At 42.1% G+C, this 16,015-nt stretch overlaps 1 protein-coding gene across 1 annotated transcript; it reads left to right on the top strand.

Moving 5' to 3' along the window:
- The first annotated feature begins 348 nt into the window (after positions 1–348).
- On the top strand, positions 349–8,249 carry LOC114693318 (lysozyme C-2-like). Its single transcript, XM_028869647.2, has 4 exons — positions 349–537; positions 3,146–3,310; positions 6,822–6,900; positions 7,375–8,249. Exons 1-4 carry the CDS (start codon positions 402–404, stop codon positions 7,439–7,441), a joined length of 447 nt encoding a protein of 148 aa, XP_028725480.1. The 5' UTR covers positions 349–401; the 3' UTR covers positions 7,442–8,249.
- The last annotated feature ends 7,766 nt before the right edge of the window (positions 8,250–16,015 follow it).

Below are 16,015 nucleotides of genomic sequence, written 5' to 3'. Positions count from 1 at the left end.
GAACAATTTGATATGAAGGAGTGTGGGTGAAAAGTAGTTGCTGGTTTTAACTGTAAATATTAGTTGTGTTTTTTTTTCTTTTAGTTGTTTAACTTTATAATAAAATGGAAGAAAAACCCACTTTCAGAAAGAGAACTCTCTCTCCGTTCTTAATGAGCCACATCTTTAAGCCCTTTAAAATAAATACTGTGCACTTACTGCTGGACCACCAGAACATCGTTCATCAAACTTGCAAAAAAGGAAGCAAAAAGGCAGAAATCAGAACTGTAGAAACTTCCTCCTTTGCACACAACTCAAAAATTGTAGGCCACAGCTGCTGGAGAAGAGGAACTTGGAGGCTGCTTAAATAGCAGGCTTGCCTTCTCCACTCAGCCTGCAGCAGATCCAGCTTCCAGGTCAACATGAAGGCTCTCCTCTCTCTGGGGCTCCTCCTGCTTTCTGTCACTGTCCAGGCCAAGGTGTACAAGCGTTGTGAGTTTGTTACACTTCTGAAAAGGCATGGAATGGATGGCTACAGGGGACTCAACATGACAAACTGTAAGTCTCCTTGACCCCCCCCCCAGCACCCAGATAATCACCCTCTGCAAAACAGGAACAAGGAAGAGATCAGTGAGCAGAGAGGGATCTGGGGTAATAAGCTTTAAGATTCCTGTGTGTTTGACTTGGTTTGATTAAAAACATCAGCGTTCATCTTTTTCATCAGAGATACTGAAGTGAGGGCATGGGAGGGGACATCTTCCCAGGCTAACATTAAGGACCTGAGGTGTTCATGGAGAGTCACTAGGTTTTCCAGTTGTTTCAGACTCAATAGCCCACAGGAGGTGAGAAAAGATGGGAGGACTCACTCATTCAGAACTTGAGTTCTGAGAGCCTGGGGTGACTGGGATCTGTCTTCATTTCTCTGACCATGGTATGGAAACTTTGGAGAGAAAAATTTCACAGTTTTTGAAGTTTTCTGCAGGTCAAAGTTATCTTAATTCCCCCTAGCTGCTGCTGAAATGAGGTTGTGGTTGTTTAAATTCAACTGGCCTCCATCACCTCATAGGGAGTGTCACTAATAGGTAGTGTGACTTGGTTGGACGTGTTATGGCCTTGTTGGAGGAGTTGTTTCACTGTGGGCTTGAGCTTTGAGAAATCCTCTACTCACCATACCATTTATTGAGTGTCTCAGTCGATTTCCTGTTGCCTGCAAGATTTAGAACTCTCAGCTACTCCTCCAGCACCAAGTCTGCCTGCATGCTGCCATGCGCCTCACCGTGATGATAATGGGCTGAACTGTAAGAGATCCACTCTCAATTAAATGTTCTCTTTATAAGAGTTGCCATGGTCATGGTGTCTCTTCACAGCAATAATAACCCTAAGAGAAACAACACCATATCCAATCGGGGAACCTGTATCATCTACCATGAAGGCAGTGGTATCATCAAGACCTTCAGAAGCATCTCTGGTATTACTCTGCAAAATGTGAGCAAGCTAGAATTTGAAAGCTGCTCCTGGTGAGCATGTGGGAGGTTTAGATATATGTAATCGAAGTTTCTGGTGAGTTGTTGGCACTTAAGAGTAAACTGCTTCCCTCAAGAGTAATTATGATCTTCTAAGAAGTGTAATAAAGTTTCAGAGGACCTCTGTCTTGGTTAGGGTTACTGCTGCTATGAAGAGACACCATGACTGTATCCACTCTTATAAAGAAAACATGTAGCCGGGCGGTGGTGGTGCACGCCTTTAATCCCAGCACTCGGGAGGCAGAGGCAGGTGGATCTTTGTGAGTTCGAGGCCAGCCTGGGCTACCAAGTGAGTTCCAGGAAAGGCGCAAAGCTACACAGAGAAACCCTGTCTCGAAAAACCAAAAAAAAAAAAAAAAAGAAAAAAAGAAAACATGTAATTGGGGTGGATTGCTTACAGTTTCAGAGGTTCAGTCCACTCTCATCATGACAGGGAGTGTGGTGGCATGCAGGCAGACATGGTCCTGGAGCTCAGATTCCTACATCTTGCAGACAACAGGAAGTCGACTGGCTGTCACACTGAGGGACACTTCAGAAAAAGAGACCTCAAAGCCTGCCCCATAGTGACCCACTTCCTCCAACAAGGCAACACTTCCTAATAGTGTGACTCCCTCTGGGGGCCATTTTCTTTCAAACCACCACAGAGGTAAGATTCTTGATTTGTCCCTTGCCAGCTCTCATTTGCAGAGAGACAGAGACCTTGGGGATGTCATTCCAGGCCTTATGTTCTTTAAGCCTCAAAGCAGCCTCCTTGGTCTTCTTGTAACCTTCAACCCTGTCTCCAACCATCTAAGGCAGTTCAGGGACTCCTTCAATACAATGACCTTTAGACCTCACCCAAGGTGGGCAGACTGAGGCAGTCAGCCAAGGAAGAGCAAAGGGCATTTCACTGTGAGGTGATGTTCATTCTGTGGTACAAAAGCCCAAGGTTTTGGTTGGTGAAAATGTAGGAACTCTCAACACATATTTCTAAAGACATCCTGGCCAGAAAGGTGGATCCCACCAACTCTGGGAGTTTGGTCTATGTCTCTGGCAATATCCAACAAGGTCTGATAATTGGTAATTCCCGACAGCATAGGGCTGCCTGTTGTTTTTGCACAAGTTGATGTGAGCAGATTCACACTCTCTGGTCCAATGGGATCCATGAACACATCTGACTAAGGGACATTTTTTTCCAGATGAAGTCCCCTTTTGAGAGGACACCTGTTGAGGGGAGGGGCACATGCCATGGTGGGGAGAGAAAGAAATGTTTCTTACAACATGGATGCTTCCAAAGGAAAAGGAAGTACCTAGCACTTCGTTTTAACTGTGGAAAACCTATTATTGTTTATTCTTGGTACAAGTTGATTTGTTCTCAAAGGGATTCTCTTTGGGGCAATTGAAAATCACTTGCTGACTGGGTAGATCAATTCCACCTACTTGAAAGACAGAGGGAGGAGAATCACTTGAGACCAGAGACTACACTGAGCAATACAGCCAGACCTGACCTGAATTAGTGATAGAATATTTTAAAATGTAGTCATGTGATTGTGCTTATAAAGTAAATCACCTGTAAAATATAGCCAACTCAAGGAGCTAATTTTGGTGTCCAATATAAATCATTGCTGCTACTGCATATTGATGGATATACTTTTTCTTTTTAGGGGTGTGTTTGGCTCAGCATGGAAGCAATTATAACACACAAACTACAAACTACAACCCTGGGGACCAAAGCACCGACTATGGGATATTTCAGATCAATAGCCGATACTGGTGTAATGATGACAAAACCCCGAGAGCAGTGAATGCCTGTGGGATCCCCTGCAGTGGTAAGACAAGGCGGGTTAGAGGGATAGCAAACAACCCCTGCTCTTATGTGCAAGAGCTGAGATTCTGTGCAGGAGACATCACTGAAGGAAGCATCAGGAACCTGGGGAGACTGTCTGGACTGTTAGAAAGTCATTGTTATTCACATCAAAGTTAGCCAAGGAAGACATTAGGATTAGGGCATAGCTTGGTGATAGAACGCCCTGCCTACCAATCAGAGGGCCCTTGATTCCACCTCCAAAATCACTGAATGAATACTCAATGTATACAGAGGCTGGCCAGGTAGCTCAGACAGATGAGTCTCCTAAGGGTTGACCCTCAGCACCCACATAAAATCTGAGTTTGCTGACATGCATTTGTAGGTCCAGCACTGGGGAGTCTGAAACAGGCAGATCTATGGGGCTCACTGGCCAATCAGGATAGACTAATCTGTAAGCCAGTTCCAGTGTTTCTGGGAGCTGGAGAGATGGCTCAGTAGTTAAGAGCACATGATGCTCTTGCAGAGGCCCTGGTTTTACTTCCCAGTAACCACATGGCCACTTCTAATCATCTATAACTCCAGTTCAAAGAAATGTGGCATTCTTTCCTGGCCTCTGTGGGTTCCAGGTATGCATGTAATGACCAGACACACGTGCAGGCAAACAGTCATATACATATAATGAAAATAAAGAGATCTTTGACTAGGCAGTGATGATACACACTTTTAATCCCAGCACTCCAGAGGCAGAGGCAGTGCAGCCTGGCCTACATAGCAAGATCCCAGGACAGTCAGGGATACCCATAGAAACTTTGTCTCAAATAAGAAATAAATAAATAAATAAAAGTAACCAAAAAAAAGAAAGAAATTTTCTGGAATAATCTACTAGTTAATTATAAGTGGCTTATTGGTGATATGTTCTGAAGATTTCCATTCTAGTCATTTAAATAGGGATTGATAGGAATATTGGTGCAGAGTCATTTTTAACTGAATGAATTTTATCATAAAGATTTCTAACATATACAAATGAAGATATTACTATAATAAATACCACATGACAGGGTACCACTAAGTCACTAGCATTTTGTCCAACTGACTGCTATGTGTATGTATTGATATAATGTATGTGTTGAGATATTTTAGAGTGAATTACTAGTATTAAATTTTGTTTGTAAACTCTTTAGCATGTATGTTCTGTAGCAGGAATCTTAGAATATCTTATTAATAAAATCAAACCTGAGGCCAGTTATTGGGGTGAAATGCTGGATGGTCAGAGAGACAGAACAAACCACAGCTAACCTCACCTGGCCAACTTCTCAGCTGGTCTTGTTTCCTCAGACTGGAAGATTCTGTGTCCTCATCCCAATGGCTCTCAGCTGAATTGCTGCTTGAAAGCCTGAAGCTTAACCAGGCCAAATGCTTAACCAGCTAAATGCTCTAGTTTCTGGTCCTCACGCCTTATATACCTTTCTGCTTTCTACCACCACTCCCTGGGATTAGAGGCTCACTTTCTGGGATTAAAGGCGTGAGTCACCGTGCTTGGCTGTATCCTTGAACACATGGATTTCTGCCTCTGGAATGCTAGGATTAAAGGCATGTGCCTACCACTGCCTATCCTTTATGTTTAATATTGTGGCTGCTCTGTCTCTGACCCCAGATAAGTTTATTAGCATGCACAATATTTGGGGGAACACAATACCACTATGTTCAATAAATCTAATTCTTAGATGGACATTTGTAGGCATAGTTTCTGTTGGGACCACCAGCTCCACCATAAATGTACAGAGACTTCATATTAATTATAAATGCTCAGCCAGTGAGTGGCTCAGGCTCGTTACCAGTTAACTCTTACAACTTAAACAACTCTTTTCATAAATGTACATTCTGCCATGTGTCATTACCTCTCTTTCATCTTGCACCTCCTGTTTCCTCTCTGTGTCTGGCTGGCAACTCCTCTGACTCTGCCCTTCTTCCCAGCATCCTTAGTCTGGTTCTCCCACCTAACCTTTATCCTGTCTAGCTATTGGCCAGTAGCTTCTTTATTACCAATCACAGTGACATATATTCACACAGTGTGAAGGAATATTCCTCAGTCGTCATCTCATCTAACAAAATAACATAGATTTATGTATTTAAGGTGAAACTTATTTTTAGCAAGGAACAAACAAGGTTCATATCAGGATTGAAGCCTGGGATGGTAGGACTTGAACACATGCCATGATGGAGCAATATATAATTTTTAATGCATGCATTAAATTGATCAATGTTGTTCTATTATTTCCAATGTGGGAATTGAACACAAGACTTGCTACTTTTTAGTCAAGCACTCTAAACAGTGAACTATTAATTTCTAAATGTTAAATTTGTTGGTGAAAATTTTTCAGGAGAAAAAAGATGGTGGAACACTCTGTTTAGCCACTTAGCCTATCTTTAAAAACATTGTGTTTAAAACTATTGACCCATCTACAGTCATTGAAAGGTATTAGAAACTACAAGCAAAGAGGAATATCACTCCCAATTTGAGTGCTCAGAGAGTTGATGTAACTTGAAACCTTTGGAATATATTCTTCTAGACTGTGAATCTATGCTGTAGGTCCATGTAAAGTTATATCATGCACATATATATTCACATTACAACATATATAGATTTTACGTTTTTACACAAATTAAATTATACTTACACAGATTCATGATATAGTTATTATTCAAAACAACATTCATAATAACAAATAATGACCTGAATTATCATTTTTAAAGAGTGAATATTATTGCAGTAGCAATACTCTGTATGTTGAAAATACCATTCCTTAAGTGTTGAGTCTTAAAGCACCTGGCGGCTTCCATTTTACTGATTACAAATTGCTAGGAAAACCTTTATTCCTACAGGGTTTACACATTGTTTTCTTTCAAGTATTCATTTATCTTTATGTGTGTGGGTGTTTTGCCTGCATATTGGACTGTGTATCACTTGTGTGATTAGTATCTGTTGAGTCAAGAAGAGGGCTTCATCTTGTAACTGGATTTACAGACAGTTGAAAGCTGCCGTGTGGGTGCTGGGAATCAAGTCCTTTGGAAGAGCATCTAGCGCTCATAGCCACTGAGCCATCTGTCCAGCACCTGTTTTACTTTAGAATAAATTCCACTGGTAGACATCGGTGACAGTTCTGGCTTGTTCTATTTCCCAGTGTGAGAACAAGTGGAACTTCCCTCATGGTAGCTGACAGTCCCACATCCTCCAGTGACCCCTCATGACTTCAGTGTGTTCTTTACTTTTTATCAGTGTTGGAGTCTTAGAACACTCTACACTCAAGTATATCCCAAGCCCCCAGGGACTTTATAAATGAGAAATAAAATGACTTACACCATGTCACCTGCATAGAATCAAGAGAGGCTGTCTCCAATAATCACAGATGTAGGGACACTTGCAAAATAATTTCTTGTATGCACTGCTCAGCATCACAGAAGAAAGCTGGCTGTATCTGAACGGAAAATGGCTTCTGTAACAGTCCTTGTCCTTCCTCATCCCTGTCTTTCAGCTTTGCTCCAGGATGACATCACTCCAGCCATGCAATGTGCAAAGAGGGTTGTGAGGGATCCACAAGGCATTAGAGCATGGTATGTTGGAACTCTGGAATGGGAACTGCTGGTTCTGTTGATAAGTGTGGTGAGTCTTTCTAAGACCCAAGTGTTATTCTGAGCACTGTGGGTACAGCTGGGGCCTTTCACTCCATCATTAGGTTTAGAGAATTTCTCCAGATTGTGAGAATTTCCACACGTCTGCTTCCTTCTCAGGCCCCCATACTATTTGTTTCATCAGTTAACAGTTCTGTGCCCATGATGCCACAGTGACATTGAGCATGCTGTGCTCTGCCCAGGGTTTGGAGAGGATCAAACAGCCATGTAGACACAGCTCCACCAGTCAGTAGCAGGTTCTGGGTGCAGCTGTAGCCTGGGTTTCACACTAGATCTTGGCCCAGAACACAAACTCCATTAGTGTCACTGTTACACTATTTCCCTCACAGGTTTGAGAATGTGTGTGACAGAGGACACAATTCTAACCATTTCACTCTGTCTCACTCTCCTCCACAGGGTGGCCTGGAGAAACCACTGTCAAAACCGAGATCTCACCCAGTACATTCGCAACTGTGGAGTCTAACCGCCGTGTGCCTCCACCTCAGCTCACCCTGTCTCTTTCTCGCCATAGAAGTAGTTATGGGAAAGGTCACATTTCCTTCATTTCCCCTTTAGACAAGCAGACTTTTATCAGAAACAGGAGCAACATGGAACTGTTTCCTAAGAGGCTTAATGCTGACTAATGTGTTCACTGTTTTATGGAAAGCCTCCATTATTCTATTAGCCAAGGCAGCAGATGCTGGTGACAGTGATCTAGCATTGAGTGTCACACACGTCTCTGTACATCAGCTCTTCACCTATGAAGTAACTCACATTAAGTTTCATTGGAATTAATCTTCATCAACCCACTGTTGGATAGAGATACAGCAAATATGTAAGGAGAGAGTAGATCTTGGGTAAAATGGCAGCTGTGTGAGCTCCCAGGCCTTGTGTGGGCTCAGCACCCAGACAGTTAAGAACACCCACTGTGTGAGGTAAGGCTAGTTTTTAAGGGAACAAAACTCTGAGTGGATAGGACTGAGACTGCCTCAACTCAGAAACTTGGTGTCATGAAATGTGTGACCTTTCAAAAGTGAATTAACTTAGAGTTGGCCCACTTAGAGTGCTTGATAGTAAATTCTTACCTCCTGTGTCAGTCTTTGTTAACCCTTAAGAGAATGATCTTTGCCTCTATCTGATCATGAGGTATTCAGGACAGATTAGTCTCTGTGCTAGCCCTTAACTTTCTTACAGTACCTTCATGTGTATCAACTAACTCTGACACAGATGAGCCTGTATCAGCAAACTAAGCATAGTGTGAAAAAATAAAAATGAGCATTAAATGATTTCAATGCACACCTTGTCTTTCTTTACTCTCCTATGCTGTCTCTGGGGAAATGGTTTATATATTGGGAAACATAAACATGACACTCTTAATAGGGTCTGTGTCTTCACGTACACTTATCCAGCACCTACATCCTTACCTAAACATAACCAGCGCCTACATCCTCACCTATACATATCCTGTGCCTATATCCTCACCCACATATACCACATATACCATGTCCCTATAACCTCACTAACTCATAGCATGTACCTATATCCGCACCTATACATAGCCATTGCCTACACCCTTGTTACGTACAACAAGCTGGATATTTCAAAAGCCTGCTCACCCATCTCCCTTGGCCCTAATAGGCCCTGGACAAGGTAATTCCCACACAGTGAAACCTGCAGTCATGTAGACATAAAGACATCGCTACAGGGACAGCCAGTTCCCAGTGTGTTGTTCTAGCATTCTGATGCCGTCACTTCTTTCTATTTGTCCCTCTCACTCTCTCAACACTCTTTTTTTTTTTTTTTTTTTCAGGCATTTTAAACTCTAGCACATTTCAGGTGCTAGAAACATCATTTTTGGGTTTTTTTGTTTTGTTTTGTTTGGTTTAGTTTGGTTTGGTTTTTTGTTGTTGTTGTTGTTGTTGTTGTTTTGCAAATTCTTTATTTTCAGCTCCAGTGTTTTGTTTTGGTTTTTTTTTTTTTTTTTTCAATCCATTTTGTTTCTTGTATGCGGATATTTTCCCTCCACATGCATCAGTGCCCTAAAAAGCCAGAAGAGGGCACCAGATCCCCTGGAACTCGAGGTACAGAAGGGTGTAAGCTTTGCTGTGTTCAGAATGGAACCTGGGCCTAGCAGAACAACGCTGGATAATCTGGACAATTCTGGGGCAGCCCTTGTGGTTCCTGCTCCTGCCTTTCAGCTTCCCTCTAATGACGTCACTCAAGCCTTAGCCTGTGCAGAGTGGAGTGAGGGACTCACAAGACATGTTTTACCTTTAAGAAGGAAAACTTGTCCCCCTGTTGTAGATCCATGCAGTGTGTCCCTCCATCCTTGAACAAACTTTTTATGGCAACTGAGCGAGAGTCTTACTCTTTTAATTTATCCTTGTTTTGTTTGTTTGTTTGTTTGTTTGGTTTGGTTTTTTTGAGACAGGGTTTCTCTGTGTAGCTTTGCACCTTTCCTGGAACTCACTTTGTAGACCAGGCTGGCCTCGAACTCACAGAGATCCGCCCAGCTCTGCCTCCTGAGTGCTGGGATTAAAGGCATGTGCCACCACTGCCTAGCAATTTATTCTTGTTTTAAGCATATCCAAGGCATTTAATATCAATTCAATTCATAGCTATATCAGGGTCTAACTCCAGACCATGTAGTATTGCAGATGAGATGTTTGGTTTCCCCAAAGCATTTGAAATATATGTACTATGAAGAGGATGGGAAGGGTGTGTGAGGCCAGCTGGATGAAAGGGTCCTACATTTTACCCCAGGGTACTCTTGAGGAGTGATGGATAAGAGATTTAGATAGAAGGCTAGAGGGGAGAGAAACAGATAGAAACACAAGATAGCCTTGAGAGAGCCTGGGTCCTAATCCACTGGCCCTTTCTGTCTCTGCTAAAGGGCTATTTATAGGAATGCCAAGGGATGGAGCATAAGACCTCCCCCCAGCACAGCCAAGTTCGGACCCTCTCCCATCACCTGGTGACTATGCTCATGGTCAAGCAATCCTCTAATGCAGCCCTGCCAGGTGAAGCAAGCTCAGATCTCACTAGGAAACCTTTGTGGGCCTACACAATTCCCCCTTCCCCCCCCCACCCCCCGCGACCTCTCACATAGACTGTGCCTGTCTTAGGTCATTCTTCTTGATTAATTTTACATACATACATTCAGGAAGTTACCAAGAAGAAATTTGCCCATCTTTGGTTACCAGCCTCTGGCAAGAGGAGGTAGAGAACTCAACTCAGCTCTGACTCAGGTCCCTACTATGATCTTGCAAACATCCATAGCAATCTCCAAGCTGCCACACCTCCCGGTATAGGATTAGAAGGTAATAAAGACGGAATATCCATATTGGAATGGTCCCAAGGTGACTACAGCAGTCTCAACTGCACCAAGCCCTTTTCCTGGATCAAAACTCTCTCCTAACAGATGTTCAATAAAATTTTCAAGAGACTATTTTGATTCCCAGGGGAAAAAAAACAACAAACAAGTCATTTCAAATCACTTCAAAGTATCCACTCAAGTAAACAAGAACCCATGCTAGTTATAAAAACACTTTTACAAACTAACTCAATTATGGGAAGCTTACCCCTTTGTGGGAGGCTTACTCCTTTCTAAACAGAAATAGAAAGAGTGGAAACACCTAGGAAGAAGACAGAAGAGCTCCCCTAATTATGACACCTTCACTTAAGTTTTCCAGGGGCTACTGAGATCATAAGATTATATTTTAAGCTATCATAAAAAGTATTCAGATATATCTGAAGGTAAAAGAGTAATAAGAACTTCAATATGCTTCTAAAGTGATTGATTTGGTTTATCCTTTGAAAATTAATGTTATCTCATTTATCTGGACTAGATAGATATTGATGGGGTAATAAAAATATTCCAGTGTGAGTTTACATTTAACATTTACACGTTTTACAAACCCACACTCAATATACACGTTTTACATTCAATATTTACCCCTTATACATTCCTAATTCAAAAAGGAAACTCTATGGAACAATTTTAGCACATATCTATCTAGAAGAAATCTCTTAACAAAACTAACTTACATTCAAAAGCAAACTCTATAGCAAACATCTAGAAATAATCTCTTAACAGAACTAACTTACACTAGAAAGAATCTCTTAACACAACTAACTTAGTTCCTTTCAACAAGATAGAGTACACAAACCATGAGTTACCATTATAAGTGAACTCAACACTGCTTTATTTCTGAATTTGGAGTTCATGTGCAGCTTTGATATTAGACTCCTGTGGGTAGCCAGTAAGCTTCTTTTGGTGACTAAGGGTACAATATTTCCCCTTGCTTAATTTTTTAAACATGCTTTTTAAGATAATCATGAGTTCTTTTAATGTTGCCAATGTTTCCGTCTTGTATCTTAAGCACAACTCAATTCCATAGGTTTTTTTTTTTTTAGGTTTTTCGAGACAGGGTTTCTCTGTGTAGCTTTGCGCCTTTCCTGGAACTTACTTGGTAGCCCAGGCTGGCCTTGAACTCACAGAGATCCGCCTGGCTCTGCCTCCCGAGTGCTGGGATTAAAGGCGTGCGCCACCACCGCCCGGCCTCCATAGGTTTTTTTAACCCAAGCAATTTCCCAGTGTAAAGACCATTTTTCATAGTTTTCAGAAAGATTTCAAAGTGGCTTGTTGACAAACAGTATTAATACTTTTAATTATCTCCTTAGATGCAAGCTGTTCAACTGTTCTTAGTTCTCAGGAGGTAAGATTAAGCTTCCTAACATTGCTTGGAAAAGGAAAAAACAGAGTTTTCAGGCAGTATCGCCATTTTGAACTGAAAAACTACATTTCCCATATGGCCTCTCTCTATCATCAAGCTGTTCCGTTATGTAATAATTTCCCCAGACTACATTTCCCAGGATGCCTTTCTGGGTCCGGCAGAAAACTTCTGGTCACACTGTTTCCAAGCGAGCTTTTTGTCGCCATGGGAGGTTTCTCTTAACCCTGAGCTTGCTTTAGTGTTTGACAGGTGTACCTCTCTAGAATTTTCACCTGCCACTGTGCCCGGAGCTGGTCACATCTGTCTGTGTGTCCTAAGCAGAAACCCCTCAGGGCTTGCTCCCCTGGTTTTTCTGGTCAGTGAAGGGAAAGGACAGCTCTTGGACTGAAAGCTTTTTCAAAAAGATCCCCCCCCCTGAACCCCCATAAAAAAAGAGCTTTTTCAGAGAGATTTTTTTTCACAGCCGTAAACACTGTTTAGCCCTACCTACCAACTCAGGGCTTACAGTCAGGGGGGCAACTGTTGCCGTTTCTACCAGCTTTGTTTTTATGGCCCTGTATTTATATATGTGTGTGTGTGTGTGTGTGTGTGTGTGTGTGTGTGTGTGTGTGTGTGTGTATGCATATGTATATATATAAATAATGTGTGTGTATGTATGTATATGTATATATAAAAATAATGTGTGTATGTATGTGTATGTGTATATGTGTGTGTGTATATTAGCGGTGTTTCCCAGGTCCTGCACCTTCTCTGCCTTGGCTCCATGATCGAGGAAGCTGCTTGACAACTACAGGAACCCTAGCTCCCCAAAACACACAAGTGGTGCTTGCTTCCTTTGCTAATTGCATCCTGATTCCCGGTTAGAAAGGAAGAAACAATGCTAACAGTAAGAATTAGCAATGATTGAAGGGATTTTTTTTTCTATATTAGGGCAGTTACGAGCAGTTCTCCCATTCAGATAGATATTTCTTCCAGGTGAATTTAATTTTTTGCTCCTACAGAAAGGGAAAAAAAATCTGAGAAAGAAAGATCTGAAAAGCTTTTAGTCTTTTAGAGAGACAGAGACTGCTAAGTTTTTCTTGGAAAGATTTTGGGTTTTCAGAGAAAGACAATTAAGTTTTCACTAAAACTTCTGTCCTCTAAACTTTGACTTCATGGTCAAATGGAAACTAATTTGATTGTACTGTGTTGTGATGGTGTTTGGTGGTAGAGCAGAGAATTTTGTTTCATTCCCATCAGTATCAGGGAAAACTCCTCCTGCTTCTCAAGTCTTGATTTTTAAGCTCTCCCCAGGCAAAAAGCTTCCACGGGAATACTTTTCTGCCAGTTTTTCTCATCTTTGATAGATTTTTCTGACTCTTCCCTAGGATTTTGTGTACATAGCCCCATAGTTGGAAGTCAAGGACATAGTTCCTCTGTCTTGTTGCTTATCTTATCATAATTTTTTCTAAAACTATATTCCTAACCCAATATTTCTATTTTCTAACTTACTCTAATTTTTTCCTACATTATTTTACTATATTCTACTTTTATTCTAAATTCCTACAGATAGAAATTAAGATACACTGCAGTGTCACTTTTCAACTCCAGCATTTCACTGTCTAACTTGACTCCTGAGAATAAAATACCATCACCCTTATTTTTCCATTCCTTACTGGCAGGCCTTACACACACGACGCCCCCTGCCACCCCTTTCCCAAAACTTTGGGTCCCTGTTCTGAGCACCATCTGTGGGAGCCCAGCTGGATGACCAGCTCCCACATTTTACCCCAGAGTACTCTTGAGGAGTGATGGATGAGAGATTTAAATAGAAGGATAGAGGAGAGAGAAACAGATAGAAACACAGGATAGTCTTGTGAGGGCCTGGATCCTTATCCACCAGTGTTTTCTGTCTCTTCTAAAGGGCTATTTGTAGGAATGCCATGGGGTGGAGCAAAGGCCCTCCCCCCAGCATAGCCAAATGCAGACCCTTTCCAATCAACTGGTAACCACACACATGGTCAAGCAATCCTCTAATGGATAAAGCAAGCTCAGATATCACTAGGAAATCTTTTTTTTTTCTTTTTGGTTTTTCGAGACAGGGTTTCTCTGTGTAGCTTTGCGCCTTTCCTGGAACTCACTTGGTAGCCCAGGCTGGCCTCGAACTCACAGAGATCCGCCTGGCTCTGCCTCCCAAGTGCTGGGATTAAAGGCGTGCGCCACCACCGCCCGGCTTTTTTTTTTTTTTTTTTAAATCTTTGTGGACCTCTACAGAAGAGCTATGAAATGCTATCTTCTGGACACAACATGGTTGTTGCACCCATAAATTCTCAGCAGCAGTATCTTCCCGCTCAAGACTGGGCCCGTTAGCATTTCTTTCTGGGTGAAGGAGGGCTGTGTGAGGCTCCACCCCTCTGAGAGCAGCTCTCAGTAGGTAATGGCTGATAGGGGATGCAGAAGAGAGGAGTCGAATTCCTCGGCGGTGTAGCCACTGGTAATTGCCCTTGCTCCAGTGAGGAACAGCCACCTATGGTAATGCAAACAAATCCTAATTTATGCTGCTGGCACACATACCCAAAAGGCCTGTAACTGAGAAGAGGGCATGATGGGAAAGAGTTGAGTGGGAAGAGAAGGAGCATAGGAGAAGATATTGGGGAGGAATATGAACCAAATACACTGTATGTGTGCATAAAATTGTGAAAGTCTAAGTACGTTTAAAGAAACCCAGGGCCTCTTCCACTGAAAGAACAGAAGCAACAACACCCACAGTTCTCCCCTCCAAGTCTCCAAAACTCAGTGGTTAAGAGCACTGGCTGTTCTTCCAGAGGTCCCAGCCTTAATTTTCAGCACCCACAAAGCAGCTCACAGCTATCTATATCTCCAGTTCCAGGGTATCTGACACCTTCGTGTTGGCAAAACTCCAATGCACATAAATAGAAAGAATGTTAAAATTGGCTGTAGTTGTAGCTTATTAATAGATTTATTAATGTACCTCATTAAAATGGCTTTCCTGAGCGTGCCCAAAGCTCCAGATTTGACTCTCTGAATAAGAGAGAGAGGAGAGAGAAAATTTTGACTGAATTGCCCTGAATCCTGAACTCTTGGTTCTCACCATGGTACAATGTCATCTGCTACCAGTATTATCTGTCAGTTATCTAACAGCTCTCCCTCAGTCCAATGTAGAGTGGTTTTTGTTGTTGTTGTTTTGTTTTCTTTTTAAGATTTTGATCCTGATGACTTCTGGGGAGGGAGAGTTTGTGTCCTTTAAGGGTGTCTGCCCTGGTAGGTGGACCACACTCTAGTGGATGACCTCACACCCATGAGTACATGGGCAACACACAATGGACTCAGTTGGTTCAAAACAGCAACCACAAAGAGGACATGGAGTTGGGAGGGGATCTGGAGGGAAGGAGAGGATATAAGAGGTGTTATGGGAATCAGAGATTACAGATGGATGTTTTCCTGTGTCCTGCAGCCTCTCAGTCTCAAATAAACACACTGAGGCTTATATTCATTACCAACAGTTTGGTCTATGGCTCAGATTTATTACTAACTAGCTCTTTCACCTTAAATTTTCTCATTTCTGTTAATCTATATATCACCAAGTGTTTCGTATCTCCACCTGTATTCTATTACATCTTGTTTCCTGGCAGCTCTCAGCATCCCCTAACTTTGCCTTTCTTCTCCCTGTATCTCTGTTTGGATTTCCCACCTGGCTCTAACCTGTCTTGCCATAGGCCAAAGCAGCTTCTTTATTAACCAAGAGTAGCAACACATATTCAAAGTGTACAGAAAGACCATCCCACAGCACTACCCCTTTTCTGTCTAATCAAAAAGGAAGGTTTTAAGTTTAACATAGTAAAATTATATGCAACACAACAGTTATCAAGCAAGAATTATAGTCACAATATGTATTCATCTTTGTATTTGGCAAAATTAAAAATACTCTATCATCTATTCTATATTTTTTGCAACACATCTTTAATTCATTAAACAAATAGTCCACAGCATAAACAAATGTAACATATCTTAAAATGATAGTACACAACAGACTAACCCTTGCCGCCCGCCGCCCTGAAGCTTGGGGGCAGCGAAACCATCAGTCTCAAGCTACAGCTCAGACCCCATCAACAGGCCCCTGTTCACCTCCACACCTGCAGATAGGTCTTGTACTCATTGAGTTTCTCAGTGCCCCGGTGCAGGAGCCCGATGTGAGGATCTCACTTCCGCACCATCTCTCCACGCTATTCCATCGCCAGTCTCAGGACTCCGTGGGCTGCGGGGTGCTGGGGTCCAAAGTTCAGGGTCACATTGGAGAACACACACATGCTCAGGAAACTTGT

Source organism: Peromyscus leucopus, chromosome 18 (genome assembly GCF_004664715.2).
Source record: "Peromyscus leucopus breed LL Stock chromosome 18, UCI_PerLeu_2.1, whole genome shotgun sequence".
Lineage (NCBI taxonomy): Eukaryota > Metazoa > Chordata > Mammalia > Rodentia > Cricetidae > Peromyscus > Peromyscus leucopus.
This window is presented reverse-complemented; position numbering and strand designations above follow the sequence as displayed.

Bases quoted from the DNA above. Each gene is read 5' to 3' on its own strand.
- LOC114693318 (XM_028869647.2), top strand. From the start codon at position 402: ATGAAGGCTCTCCTCTCTCTGGGGCTCCTCCTGCTTTCTGTCACTGTC. The intron at 538-3,145 runs GTAAGTCTCCTT...TTTTCTTTTTAG, and splicing joins GGGACTCAACATGACAAACT to GGGTGTGTTTGGCTCAGCAT. The intron at 6,901-7,374 runs GTATGTTGGAAC...TCTCCTCCACAG, and splicing joins CCACAAGGCATTAGAGCATG to GGTGGCCTGGAGAAACCACT.